The sequence below is a fragment of the Amia ocellicauda genome, chromosome 14 (genome assembly GCF_036373705.1).
Source record: "Amia ocellicauda isolate fAmiCal2 chromosome 14, fAmiCal2.hap1, whole genome shotgun sequence".
In the NCBI taxonomy this organism is placed as follows: Eukaryota; Metazoa; Chordata; class Actinopteri; order Amiiformes; family Amiidae; genus Amia; species Amia ocellicauda.
In genome coordinates, this window is record NC_089863.1 from 5,961,317 (window position 1) to 5,976,204 (window position 14,888).

A 14,888-nucleotide genomic window follows, 5' to 3' on the forward strand; every position below is an offset into this window, starting at 1 on the left:
ACGCGCCGTGATGACGTCAGAACGCCTCTTTCTCCTCCCCACGAAAGACCATGTTGTCGTCGCCGGCGTGGAGCGTCACTGCGGACGGGGAAAGATGGCGACCGCGGCTTGGTTGCATGGCTCGGCGAGTATGCGGCTGACCGAGGGGCTGGTGTCCGTGCTCAGGGAGGAGCGGCCCGAGTTCCTGCCGGGGCTGCTGGCGAGTTATCGGGAGCACGGCGGCGTCGCGACACAGGTACGAGACCCGGCAGCCCGCATGCGCAGCAGCCCCCTGTGCTCCACGTCGGTCCCCGGGCAGCACGCAGCTCGAGGCGCATTGTGTTGTTGTTTACCTCGGCGTGGCTGTTTTGGGGTGTTTTGAGCGGAGGTGTGTGTGTCGGGCAATCGCACAAAAGCCACTGTTACCCCCGTGCAATCATGCATTTGCTAGTTAATTAGTTTTCAGTCCACAGTCCAACGAGGGTTTTAATTCTGCACAATCTGCCCGTCCCTGTCCCCGCTTTACAAACCTATCATGTGCTGCTGTGTATCTTAATGACGGTAGCCTGTGTGGATGGGCACGGTTGTTGGGTCTGAATCTGTCTGTCTGTCTGTCTGTCTCTGTGTCCAGAGCTCCGGAGCGGTGGGGGGTCTGGTTGGAATCAGCAATGCCCGTCTGAACTCCTCGAAAACCAGGTGAGCCCCTCTCTGTCAGAGGCAGTCGTACTTCAGTGAATCCAGTGTGTGTGGTTTGAGTGATCAGTGTGTGTGTGTAACAATCAAAGTGTGTAGATTTGTCAGTGTGTATTAATCGGAGTGCTGTGCGTGTTGCAGGTTCGAAGGGCTGTGCCTGCTGTCCGTGCTGGTCAGGGACAGCTCCAGCGATGTGTTCCAGCAGCACTGTCTCTCCTGGCTGCGCTCTGTTCAGCAGGTCATACAGGTTCGTCTCTGGCCCCGTGTCCTCCTATCCTCCTCTTCCTCCCTCTTTCTGTCCATAATGGGCTCATACATCTCTCTCTCTCCATACGCCTTTCACCCCACTGTGTCTATTTGTGTCTCCGTGAGTGTATTGATCCTGTTCTCTTCACTGTGTCTGTAAATGCTTTAAGAACATGTGGGTGAAAGTGTCATGCCCAAAAAGCTTGTTTTGAATGGGAATGTGTCTGTGTGTGTCTCTCTCTCTGACTGTGGCTCAGTGTATGAAATTTCTCATCCTCTCCCTCTGCCTGGTTAAGTTTTTTACCTAGATGACTTCAAACATTAAATAAAGTGTTCAACCCGTATATCTAATTATTTTGTCTCCTCTCTCTCTCTCTCTCTCTCTCTCTCAGTCCCAGGCCCCTCTGCCCTCAGTGCAGCTGGCGGTCAGTGTGCTCCAGGACCTGCTGCGGTACTCGGCCCAGCTGCCAGAGCTCTCCCGGGAGATCGGCCTCAACTCCATTCTGGGGATCCTCACCTCCCTGCTGGGCCTCAAACCCGAGGTGAGGGGATCGATGATGGAAGGAGAGGAGAAGGAAGTGGGGAATGCTCTCTGTACTGACTTACCCCTCTGTGTGTCTGTGTCACAGTGCCACCTAGCGGCGATGGAGGGGATGACCGCCTGTATGACCTTCTACCCACGAGCCTGCGGGTCCCTGCGGGTGAGAGCGAGTGACTGTAGACCAGTGCGATTCGATACAGTGCATTATTGGTGTCACGCAAAACCTGTGTGGTTGAATTATATTGTGCAGTCCAGTTCTGGGTGAGCGCCACACTGCCCTGGGGGTCTGACTGGCCACTTCCTGTCTCCGCAGGACAAGCTGGGCGCCTACTTCCTGTCCAAGATGGACTCTGAGAATCCCAAAGTACAGGAGGTGAGACTTGGGCACCATGGGTGTCTGTCTGTCTGTGCGTGTCTCACTCTCTCTCTCTCTCCGTCTCTCTCCATCCAAAGGGGTGTTACTCAGTGTCAGGGGGCGGTCCTCTCCCTTCCCATTGGAGCAGACAGGTTTACAGACGATAATCATGGCCAATCACACTTAGTGACACTGAGAAATATCCAGCTGGGTGCGTTCCACCAGATTAGTTTACCTTAGAAGATGGTTATCTGGGACAGGATGCCGGTTCTGCTCGGGATCTGTCCCCTGGGGCCTGGAAGCCCCGGTCAGCCTGTGTGTTTACTGTTATTGTGACAGATACATACTGGAGTAGAGCACACGTACAGTAGGACACCAGCATGTGCTTTTACCCATTAGTCCCATATATGGAAAAGAACAGAAATACTGTTTTATTGTTTGTAGTATTTTACATTACATATAAAAACAATTCAAATTTTTAATACTTATGATTAAAAACTTTTTTTAAAATCAATTCTTAAAATCACTTAAAATTTTTAAAACCTTGTGATTTAACAAAACCAAAAAAAAACCTTAACTTTAAATAAACATGTGCACAAAACAACAAAACAAACGTGATTAAAGCAAAACTGCTAACCGAACAGAAATAATCAATATTTAATCAATAATTCGGTTTCTGTGTCTCGTCGCTCTCTCTGTCCGTCCCCCCCAGGTGGCGTGTGCGTGCTACAGCCGACTGTGCTCCCTGCGAGGGGGCTTCGAGCGGGGGGGTTCCCGGCAGGCGGAGGGCTGGGTGCAGCAACTCCAGTGCCTCCTGGCCTCGGCGCACAGCATCCTGGGACAGCTGTACGAGGGCGTGGAGACAGGTGAGCCCTCTGCTGGATGAGCCGGGTACAGTGGGCCGCTGCGGCGCTAAAGGGATTAACGGAGGTTCCCGGGCCCCTGTCGATCAGCGACCAGACGACGACTTCAGACAGGCACTAGGACCCTGAGGAGGAGGAGGAGGAAGGAGAAACAGGAAGCACTGTACTATAAATAGGGTCACTTAAGCAGTTTAAATAATGCAATCTCTCTCTCTCTCTCTCTCAGAGGGAGGGGTGTTATACGAGGGCCCGGGGGTGGAGCTACCGCTGCCCCTCCTTGATGACAGTGACCCCCTACTGGTGCTGCAGCTCCGACACCGATACCGGGCCCTGAGCCTCACCCTCGCACACACACTGAGGTACTGACACTGTGTACCACACACACACATACGCACTGAGGTACTGACACTGTGTACCACACACACACTGAAGTACTGACGCTGTGTACCTCACACACACACACACACACACACAGACGCACGCTGAGGTACTGACGCTGTGTACCTCACACACACACTGAGGTACTGACGCTGTGTACCTCACACACACACACACACTGAGGTACTGACGCTGTGTACCACACACACACACACACACACACACACACACACACACACTGAGGTACTGACGCTGTGTACCACACACACACACACACACACACACATTGAGGTACTGACGCTGTGTACCTCACACACACACTGAGGTACTGACGCTGTGTACCTCACACACACACACACACACTGAGGTACTGACGCTGTGTACCACACACACACACACACACACACACACTGAGGTACTGACGCTGTGTACCACACACACACACACACACACACACACTGAGGTACTGACGCTGTGTACCTCACACACACACACACTGAGGTACTGACGCTGTGTACCTCACACACACACACACTGAGGTACTGACGCTGTGTACCTCACACACACACACACACACACTGAGGTACTGACGCTGTGTACCTCACACACACACTGAGGTACTGACACTGTGTACCTCACACACACACACTGAGGTACTGACGCTGTGTACCACACACACACACTGAGGTACTGACACTGTGTACCTCACACACACACACACACACACTGAGGTACTGACGCTGTGTACCACACACACACACTGAGGTACTGACACTGTGTACCTCACACACACACACACACACACACACACACACACACTGAGGTACTGACACTGTGTACCTCACACACACACACACACACACACACACACACACACACTGAGGTACTGACACTGTGTACCTCACACACACACACACACACACACACACACTGAGGTACTGACGCTGTGTACCTCACACACACACTGAGGTACTGACGCTGTGTACCACACACACACACTGAGGTACTGACGCTGTGTACCACACACACACACTGAGGTACTGACGCTGTGTACCACACACACACACTGAGGTACTGATACTGTGTACCTCACACACAGACACACACTGAGGTACTGACACTGTGTACCTCACACACAGACACACACACACACACACACACTGAGGTACTGACGCTGTGTACCACACACACACACTGAGGTACTGACGCTGTGTACCTCACACACACACACACACACTGAGGTACTGACACTGTGTACCTCACACACAGACGCACGCTGAGGTACTGACGCTGTGTACCTCACACACACACTGAGGTACTGACGCTGTGTACCTCACACACACACACTGAGGTACTGACGCTGTGTACCACACACACACACACACACACACACACACACACTGAGGTACTGACGCTGTGTACCACACACACACACACACACACACACACTGAGGTACTGACACTGTGTACCTCACACACACACACTGAGGTACTGACACTGTGTACCTCACACACACACACACACACACACACACACTGAGGTACTGACACTGTGTACCTCACACACACACACACACACACACACACACACACTGAGGTACTGACGCTGTGTACCACACACACACACTGAGGTACTGACGCTGTGTACCACACACACACACTGAGGTACTGATACTGTGTACCTCACACACAGACACACACTGAGGTACTGACACTGTGTACCTCGCACACAGACACACACACACACACACACACACTGAGGTACTGACGCTGTGTACCACACACACACACTGAGGTACTGACGCTGTGTACCACACACACACACTGAGGTACTGACGCTGTGTACCACACACACACACACACACACACACACACTGAGGTACTGACACTGTGTACCTCACACACAGACACACACACACACACACTGAGGTACTGACGCTGTGTACCACACACACACACTGAGGTACTGACACTGTGTACCTCACACACACACACACACACACACTGAGGTACTGACGCTGTGTACCACACACACACACTGAGGTACTGACACTGTGTACCTCACACACACACACACACTGAGGTACTGACGCTGTACGGGATCTCTCTCCCTCTCTCTCAGTGTTGAGCTCTCCTCTCCAGTAAGGCTGCCAGTACAGAGTGTGTTGAATCTGGTCTGCAGGGCTCTGGCCGTCACCTGCAAGAGCATTGTGAGTATTTTGCTAAAGTCATAGAAGATGGCTCCCTTTGGTTGCCAGGCAAATATGTCTGTGAGGAACATTCGTGAGGAACCCCAAGCTTGATCTCACACTTGTCTGTTGTCTTCTGTTCTCTCGATGGTCTTGGATGAGTGTTTTTTTTTAAATCAGCTACACAGAACTCTTGCCCCTGGCCTCTCCAGAGCGATATGCAAAGTTTAAATTCATACATGCATTATACAACCTTTGCTGCAACAATGGTGCAGATATAATATACTTGGCATTGAGACAGGGCACTGAACTGACAGTGAAAGTTTTGCACGCTGCTGCTTAGGCTGTTCTGACACAGCCAGTGTGTTACAGAGTGTGTCAGGGGACGGCTGTCTGAAGCTGCTGGTGCTGCCCTCGTTGCACAGTGACACCCTGGAGCTCCTGTCAGCCCTCATCACTGCGTGAGTCTCAGCCCCTGCTACCTCTCTCTCTCTCCCTCCCTCCCTCTGTGTATCTTTCTTTCACTTTGTATGTCTCGCTTTCTCTCTGTCTCTCCTTCAAATTCAAAATGAGCTTTATTGGCAGGACAAGTTGACACAAGTGTTGCCAAAGCACTTACAGATGCACTCTCTCTCTCTTTCTCTCTATCTCCACTTTTCTTCTCCCTGGGGACTCACTCTTCCTTCTCTCTCACTTACTCCTTTCCTTCCTTCCCTCTCTGTCTCAAAATCAAAATTCTCTCTTTCTCTTTCTCTCTCCCCTTTTAGTTTGTAACCTCCATTTACAGACCATTTCGCCTTCTCTCTCCCAGTGTGGGCAGTCGCTTGGCCCAGTACGGCAACGTCCTGACCCGGCTCTTCTCCCAGACCCTGTCGGCCTGGACCCCCCAGCCCGAGGCCAGCCCTGGGCAGCAGAGGGCCTACAGGTAGCCCTCCGATCGTGTACAGGCCTCTCACTGTTACCTCGAAGTACTGCTCCAGCGCCCCCTGACGTCTCCCTCCTGGTCTGTTTTTACCCACAGTGCCGTGCGGGTGGCCCTGTATCGCACTCTGGAACTCTGGGTGCGGGTGGGCGGGGCCGCAGCCAACGTGCTCCAGGGTAGCCCCACACATGGCGAGCTCCTATTGGCCCACATGCTGGGTGACATCACCCCGGGGGCGGAGTCTGTCAAGGTGAGTTGGTGGCAGTTGACACTTCTGCAGCTTTCACACACTGTGACTTTGTGCTCGTCTGGCAGGATGGGGCTAATTTGTTTAAAGGCAGTTAGTTAATATTTGTCTACAATGACTATGTGGAAATAATTTGCTTACTGTATAATTTTGACATGTGAATATATATTTAAATATGAATAATGTGCTGTGGATTTTCTGGATCTCTTGTAGGTTTCTGGATTCATCCCGGAACCTAAAAATAGGGGTTTCGTGCATCCCTATTTCTTATCATTGTCAACTGATTTCTATGGTGCACCTACGATGTTATGGATGTAAATGAACACATACTGTTAATGACATGTTACAGAAACTACACACACACTCATATTGCATCCTGTATGTGCAGATCTCTATTGTCTTGCTATAGTTGGCTAGAGACTTAACACTAGAACATACATACACACATCTCTGCGTATGTGAATTTCTCCTGCATATCTGTTCTTGTATGTTACTAAATATTTGAATTAAATACATATATGGCGTTTCGGCTGTTAAACTCAAAATTAATGAGAATACGTTCTTCTCCAACCGCCAGACCCGCAGTTCATGTGATATAGCAGCTATAGCTCACTGAATAATATAATAAATATAGCCGACAATATGGGCTTTGTAATCAAATTAGTAATTGTGAAAGATTTCTAAATCATGTTGATTGGATAAACATGCAATTTTCTACACATCATATTATCATCATTATTTATTGTATTAGATTTGCACCTGATATAGCGCTCGTCTGATCGACTCAAGTTTCTATCTTTCCTTTGTAATTCAATCCTGATCTCGTTGCAAACCCGGGTCTCTGGATCAATGCCTTGATCATCACTGTTTGATCATGAATGCTAATTGTTCATTCCGTCCACGTAAAGCAAAGAACATTTTACCTTTCGACCAAAATTGCCAATCACGAAATACGTGGGCATTTTGTGGGATAAAATGTGAATTATGTTCACGAAATGTGCAGTTCGAGGGACAGAATACTCATTATGTGCACAAATGCGTTTCATGGATGAGGAGATGCATTTTAAATACTTTCGTGTGTCACCACATCGTTTCTCTGCCCTGCTGCAGCACCTACAGACAGACATCGTACACCGGTCGCCCCAGCACTGAGCGATTGACGCAGAGACGTGCAACGCGCTGTTGAGATTTCGGAGGAGTGTGTGTCAGCTCCTCTGCAGGCTACACTTACTCAGAAACCCCTGCTCTACGTCGCTACGCAGAGATGCATACACGTACCTACGCAGAAGTGTAAATCGGCCTTAATTCAGCTCCACTCATTCAATGCGTGTCAAAGCAGCCACTGAGCGCACAAACACCTCTATCTGTGTTTAGACTGGGTGGGCTGGACGCTGTGTATATAATCCTCGGGTCACATGGGAAGAGTGTGTTTAGACAGCTGTGCTACATGGGAGGGCGAGTGAAGTAAACAAGCAAAATCCATTTCTCTCTTTGTTTCTGACCCTCTCTCTCTCCCTCTCAGCTGCGTGCGGGCCGGTGGGCGATGGCAGAGCTGGCGGGGCATGCTGGGAAGGCGGGAGGGAAACGGGGGAAGGAGCTGGACCTGGGCGAGGCGGCAGTGGGTGGGACGTTGCTGCAGAGGAAGGGTGACGCACTGGCCAATCAGGAGACCTGTCTCTCTGCACTGAGGGGTGAGAGAGAGAGAGAGAGAGAGAGAGAGAGAGAGAGAGAGAGAGAGAGAGAGAGAGAGAGAGAGAGAGAGAGAGAGAGAGAGAGAGAGAGAGAGAGAGAGAGAGAGAGAGAGAGAGAGAGAGAGAGAGAGAGAGAGAGGAGGTGCATTGATGGGAAGGGATTCAGAAGGAAAGGGGCAATAGCTACCAAGAAAGAGCTATTTATGCATTTCTATATTCAATATTGTATTTATTTTTCCTCTGTTCTGAGTCCGTAGACACTTTGGCAACACTTGTGTAAACTTGTCATGCCAATAAAGCTGGTTTTGAATATGAGTTTGAGAGGGCAATGGTGTGAGAAATGAGAAGGGCCACTAGTGTGAGAGCGCAACAGAAAGAGAGAGAGGTGTGGATGATGTTACACCTGTGTGGGTGATGTCGCGCTTGTGAAAATGATATCGGAAGTTGTTCATGTTGTTATTGATGTTGTTGCAGCTCTGAGGCAGATTGTGTTGACCAGCGGGACCCTGCTGAAGGAGGAGACGCACAAGGTGAGACCCCCCCCCCCCCCGTGTCCACTGATGCAGCCCCCCCACAGCCCACTCTCTCCTTCTCTCACACTCTCCCTCTCTCCCCCTCTCAGAGATTGCAGGAGCTGGTGGTGCCGCTGTGTGTGCGGATGCTGCAGTGTGCGGGGGGCAGCGGGGTGCTGGGCTCCCCCCTTGTGCGCCGGGAGCTCTACCGCCTACTGCTCGCCCTGGTCCTGGTGCCCTCCCCCCGCTGGCCCCCCACGCTGGCCTGCACCCTGCGGATCTTCAGCCAGGGCCTCGCCGACGCCAACATACAGGTGAGACGCGCCAGAGACACCGAGGGACACCGTGTGCTTTTGACACAGAGACATTGTTGTGTAAACTCTCGCTCTCTCTTTCTGCACCTGTGCAAATACCCCTCCCCTTCATCGCACCAGAATGAGTCCAGCCAGTCTATGTGCTACAGTGTATTGTGCGAGAGAAACTCAGACAGTGGGGTTTTGTCTGTGCCTTTGCGTTGGCGGCTTCTTTATACAAATTTGTTGACATTTTGGTGGGGGGGATGTGGCTGTGCTGTGAGAGAGAGAGCGAGCGAGGGAATGTGTGTGTTTACTACTGGATGTGTTGATATTATTAGCGTCTGTCTGCTCTGACATCACAACTCACACTGCACCCTCCCCCCCCCCCCCCCCCCAGGTGTCTTCATTCTGTACTGAAGCGCTGGCCGTGTGCAACTGCCTCCTGCACCCCCGGGGCCCTGCCCTGTCCCTCCCCCTGCCCCCCCTGCTCCTCAAACCCACCCCCTCCGCCCCGCCACCCACCAGCGCCTCCTCCGGCGCCCCTCCCACCGGACCTCTCACCCTGCCCTCCCTCCTGGGCTCCCCAGCCCAGGCCCCGCCCCCTTTCCCCGGCCGCCACCCCATGGGCCTGCCGCCGGGCCTGCTGGGGGGGCCCCTGGAAAACCACCTGCCCTTACAGATGCCCCTCTTGCCCCCGGCGGCCGCTCCGCCCCCCCCGCAGCCGCCGCAGCTCCAGTCCCTTCCCCCTGGGGATCTCCTCTCCTCTCAGCCTGGAGAGCTGGGGGGCCCGGGGGCGCCCGAGGGGCATCGGCCGGTGTTTGTCCGCTACGACAAGGAGGAGGCGGAGGACGTGGAGATCTCCCTGGAGAGCGACTCAGACGACAGCGTGGTCATCGTGCCCGAGGGGATGCTGCAGAATAAGCCGGAAGGAGTGGGGGCGGTGCGGAGGCCGGGGGAGGAAGGTGAGGTGGCGGCGGCCGTGGCGGCGTTGGCCACCAGCCCACTAGCCAACGAGCTGCCCGCGCACCAGACCCTGCCGCCCACTTCCTTGGCGCTGAATGCCTTCCCCGGCCAGGCTGCGGTGTCGGGGCTGAACGTGGCGGCCAACGCCCCGCCTTCCTCACACATGGCGCCCCCCGCCCTTCCCATCCCCTCCGCTCCTCCCGTGGCGGCCGTCGGTCTAGGAGATGCCCTGCCGCCGGCGCAGCTGCAGCAGATGCTCATGCAGCCCCCGCAGCCGCCGGCGCTGGCTGTGTCCATGCAGCTGCAGCTCCAGACGCAGCCAGGGGGGGCGTCGAACCGGTTGCAGCCGGGGGCGCCGGCCGAGGAGGACCTGACGGTCATCAACATCAACAGCTCCGATGAGGAGGAGGAGGAAGAGGACATGGAGGACGAGCTGGGAGAGGAGGAGGAGGAGGAAGAGGGGCTGGAGGAGCTGGAGGAGCTGGAGGAAGAGGAAGAGGGCAGCGAGTACCCCGAGGACGAGGAGGACGAGTTCTACGGCGAGTATGAAGAGGAGGAGTACGAGGAAGAGGAGGAGGAGGAGGAGGAGGAAGGGGTGATGGAGGAGGAAGAGGAGGAAGGGGAGGGGAGACGGATCATGGGCCGGGAGGAAGGGGAGGTGAGAATGGGGCCAGGGAGGAGGGAGGAGGATGAGGACGACGAGGAGGAGGATGAGGAGGATGAGGAGGAGGAGGAGGAGGAGGAGGAGGGGATAGTGGGAGAGTACAGAGTGGAGAGTGTCCGGGAAGGGGAGGAGGAGGAGGAGGAGGAGGAGGAGGAGGAGGGGGCGGCGGCGGCGAGTGGGATCGCGGCCATTGCCGTGTACGGACAGCCCCTAGAATTTGAAGATGAGTTAAAAGAGGAGGGAGAGGGGGAAGGAGGGATGAGGGAGGAGGGTGACAATGAGGCAGCGAGGGCTGTTCTGGCCCTGCAGGATAAACAGGAAGTGGCCTCGCCCCAGGGGATTGTGGGCCCAGAGATGCAGGGAGGGGATGGGCCCGAGAGGGAAGAGGCAGGAGAGGAGGCGGGACCGGAAGTGACCTCACAGGAGCAAGGGCCCCTGCAGGAAGCCGGGCCCACGCAGGAAGTCCTGCCCCCCCAGCTGGAGGAGCCGGCCGCCCCCTTCCAGGGACAGGAAGTGGAGCCCGAACAGGAAGGGAGGTGCGCGCCGGAGTTGGTCGCGGAGCAGCCGGTCCAGGAGGAGTCGGGGGCGGGGCAGGAGGAGAAAGTGACTGAGGTGCAAAAGGGGAAGGAGCAGGAAGTGGAGCCCCCGGGACAGGAAGTGAGGTCGGAAGGGGCCGAGCAGGAAGGGGAGGCAGGGAGGCCTGAGGGGGAGAGCGAGGCGGAGGAAGGGGCGGACGATCGAGGGATAAAGAGGAAACGACAGGAAGAGGAGGGGAGCCTGGCTGAGCAACACGCGGAGAAGAAAAAGGTGAGCGTCCTCTGTCTGTGTCTCTGTCTCTGTGTCTGTCTGTCGATCTCCATCTGTTTCTCCGCATGTCTCAAGCGTCTCTCTGTCTCTCCGCAGCCGGATGAGGACACCATGGCCACTATGCTGGCTGACTTCGTGGACTGTCCCCCTGACGAGGAGGAGGAGGAGGAGGAGGAGGAGGAAGAGGAGGTGGAAGCAGCCCCAATGAAACTAGACCCCTAGACCCCCCGGACCAAACCGGACACGGACCAGACCAAGCCTGACCGCACACCCTGCAGACCGCCCCGAACTTTTCACATCTGATGTTTTTGTTTTTGTATTCGTGCTTTTCTCTTGTTGACCTTTTTTGTTAATTTACCAAAATGGTTGCCATGGTTTTGACTCGTCTCTCTTAACCAATAAAGTGAAGAGGAGAAAAATATAAACATCCTGACCCTGCGTTTCTGGTCTTTCGCCACAGCGGAGCCCGACGAACGTCTCTCACACACTCACTCTCTCTCATACCACACACACACACATGCACTCTCATACCACACATACACTCACTCTCACACCACACACACACATAAGCGACAAACACACAGGCACATTCCTGCACACACAAGCACTTGCAGACGCACTAAGATGCAAGCAGGCACACACACGCATCAGTGTGTGTCTCCAGCTCCGACCCTCGCTCTGGGAGATGGAGGCTAATGTGGTCTACAGCTGACACTTGACTGCATCCCAAACCCACTCCCACTCTCACACCACACACACGCACAGATGACAGACACGCACACACTCGTGCATGCACAGATGCACACAAAGCTGCAACAGGCTGATGTGGTCTACAGCGGACACTTGACTGCATGCCACTCCCATGCCCACTCCACACACACATGGGGTCTGGGGACACGGCTTCTTGCGGACCCGGGTGTGTTCAGTGCAGTGAAAGCAGAAGTAGAGACTTGGTGGGGGGGAGTGGAAGGAAGGAAAAGGGTCGGTTTGCTGTTAAGTAATGCAATTACAATTTGTCTTTTTTTCCTCTGTAGAAGAATTCTGTCTGGGGTTTCAATGCAGAAGCTGCGATTCAGTTTAGCAGCCCCTCCCCCACTTCCCCTGGCTGGCTTGGACATAGACCTGGTAGACAAATTAATGAGAGACTTAGATGTGCCCAGGAAATAAAGAAAAGGAAGAATAGTAATAATAGTAAGTTAAAAGCTTATACTAGCAGTGTGGAGGAGCAGTCAGTGATCTGGACTCCTGAGCAAAGGGTTGTGGATTCATCTCCAGCTGGGGGACCCTGCTGTCGTACCCTTGAGCAAGGCACTGTACCCAGAATGCTCCAGTGCAAACCCAGCTCTGATAATGGGTAAGTGTGAAAATAACGCCCAATGACAATACTTTTTGTCCTCTTCCCCCAGCGAGCAGCGCAACACATGGGCCAGCGATTGCTGGGCTGGGGAACAGAGATGGGCTGGGGGCTGTCCTGGCTTTTGCAACAGGAGGAAGTGAGCCTCCGGTATCGCTGGCTCAAAGCCTGTCTCTGGTCTGTCTCGGTTTCGTGCTGCTGTTGACTGTGTGTGTGTGTGTGTGTGTGTGTGTCCAGTCCAGTCAGTGACTCTGCAGCAGTCAGTCAGTGGTTATCTCATAGCTCATATCTCATAATCTCTCTCTTTCGGTCTCTGTGGAGTGGCTGACATCAGTCACGTCTGCTCTTGGGTGCCGTATTCGTCGCTGTTCACTCCGCTGGCAGAAGGCTGTGGCGTCACTCCTCTGTGTGTCTGAACTGACACAAGAGTGCATTTGGTTATGGTCGTGGAAGCCACTTCCGCCCACCCACCCATCCGCTGAATATCAAATTTTTCAATACAGAAGCCTTATCAATCCTGCTCAATAGGAACCTCCACCCCACAATAAAACAAAATATGTGACTTGAATCAATCTCTGAGACCCCTACCCATCATTCACGCACTTCTTCATTCGCCCTGGAAGAAGAGGCCAATATTCTGAAAGTGTGCCCTCCCCAATCCCCCCGCCTGGCATGTTCTGACTGGTCAGACTGGTTCGGGTGTGGGAAAGAAGGAACTGGACAATGTGAACCGACACCCTGGGTTCACGGCTTTTTTCTGTGGTGATAGAAGATTTCCCTCCCGAAACCTGCCGGTTTATCTGGGCTAACGCTACGCACGTTTGCCTCACGAATACGCAGAAAGATGTCTCCTGGATGGCTGTGAGTCGGTGTCTCCCCACCCGAGTGTTCATGCACAGAAGGGGCATAGCTCCTTATGACGCCTGCCCCTATAAGGGTTGCCTGGGGAAGGAGACGGAGGCTCACATCTTTAGTGAGTGCCCCTCCGCCCACAGGGTCTGGCTCCTGTTTTCTCCGTTCCTCCACAGGTTTGCCGTTCCTGCGCGGGCGACCGCCCAGCAGATCCTGTACGGTCCTGCCAGGGGAATATCATCATCCACCCTTAGGTGCTGGTGGCGTGTCGTCTGCGCAGTGAAGAAGGCACTGTGGGAGGGACGGAACATCTGTCTGTTCAACAAGCAGGAGCTGGACCCGATCGTCATCGCACGGAGGGGCATGGTGCTCGTAAGGGACTACGTCAATCTGGAGGTCCATCAGAGGGGCAAGGAGGAAGCCTATAAGAACTGGCACATACAAGATCTGGGGGAGCTCAGGATCCCATGATGGGACCCACCTCCGGGGACGGTCAGTTCCCCCTGCTGGAGCCCGAGACCAAGATCTTTTAAACATTTTATGGATAATTGTTTTTAAAAGATTTTATAAGGAATCTTAATTGTTTTTAAAGATTTAGTTGTTTTTAAACCACTAATTGTTTAGGGTTTTTTTGGTTTAGTTTTGTTATATTCTTTTGTCAAATACATTGACCGTTTTGGATTTAATTTTAAATGCATTGGACCTTTTTTGTTTGTTTTTTATTTTTTACCTTTTTAATTGTTTCTTTATTTTGTCCAATGCATTTTCAGTTATTTTCAATGTATTTGACTTTTATGTTGGTGTGCAGTTTTTGCATTAATCACGTTTGTTTTGTTGTTTTGGGCACGTTTATTTTGAAGTTAATTGTTTTGTTTTTTGTTAAAAATCACAAAGATTTTAAAAATTTTAAGTGATTTTAAGAATTGATTTTTAAAGATTTTAATCATAAGTATTAAAAAATTGAATTGTTTTTATTTAATGAAAATGTAAAATACTATACCAAATAAAACAGTATTTTCTCTGTGGTGTGGTGAAATTTGGCTGTTTCACCGTGCTTGACCCCAACTGCAGCCCAGAGAGAAACACAGACCCTGTGACCAAAACCAGCAAATTCAGTTTAACACATGCACTAGATGTTTATACTGCAGTCTGTGTGAAGGTGGGGGAGTGATTATAAGACTGGTAATAGCATGCAAGTGGATTTGCATTTTGTAGAATATGACCACAGCCATGTGTGTGCATGTATTTGTGTGTTTGTGTGTGTGTGTGTGTATGTGCCTGTGGCTATTTTGGTCCCTATCGTTTGCATGCAACTTTTGATTGAAATCTATCACGA

General features: G+C 52.6%; 1 protein-coding gene across 1 annotated transcript; it reads left to right on the forward strand.

Annotated features, from left to right (window-relative positions):
- Positions 1-56: 56 nt before the first annotated feature.
- On the forward strand, positions 57-11,771 carry pelp1 (proline, glutamate and leucine rich protein 1). Its single transcript, XM_066722664.1, has 17 exons — positions 57-235; positions 611-675; positions 814-919; positions 1,311-1,460; positions 1,548-1,619; positions 1,773-1,832; positions 2,527-2,680; positions 2,904-3,036; positions 5,178-5,265; positions 5,617-5,705; positions 6,056-6,169; positions 6,266-6,416; positions 7,936-8,104; positions 8,579-8,634; positions 8,727-8,930; positions 9,310-11,346; positions 11,443-11,771. Exons 1-17 carry the CDS (start codon positions 95-97, stop codon positions 11,566-11,568), a joined length of 3,915 nt encoding a protein of 1,304 aa, XP_066578761.1. The 5' UTR covers positions 57-94; the 3' UTR covers positions 11,569-11,771.
- Positions 11,772-14,888: the final 3,117 nt, after the last annotated feature.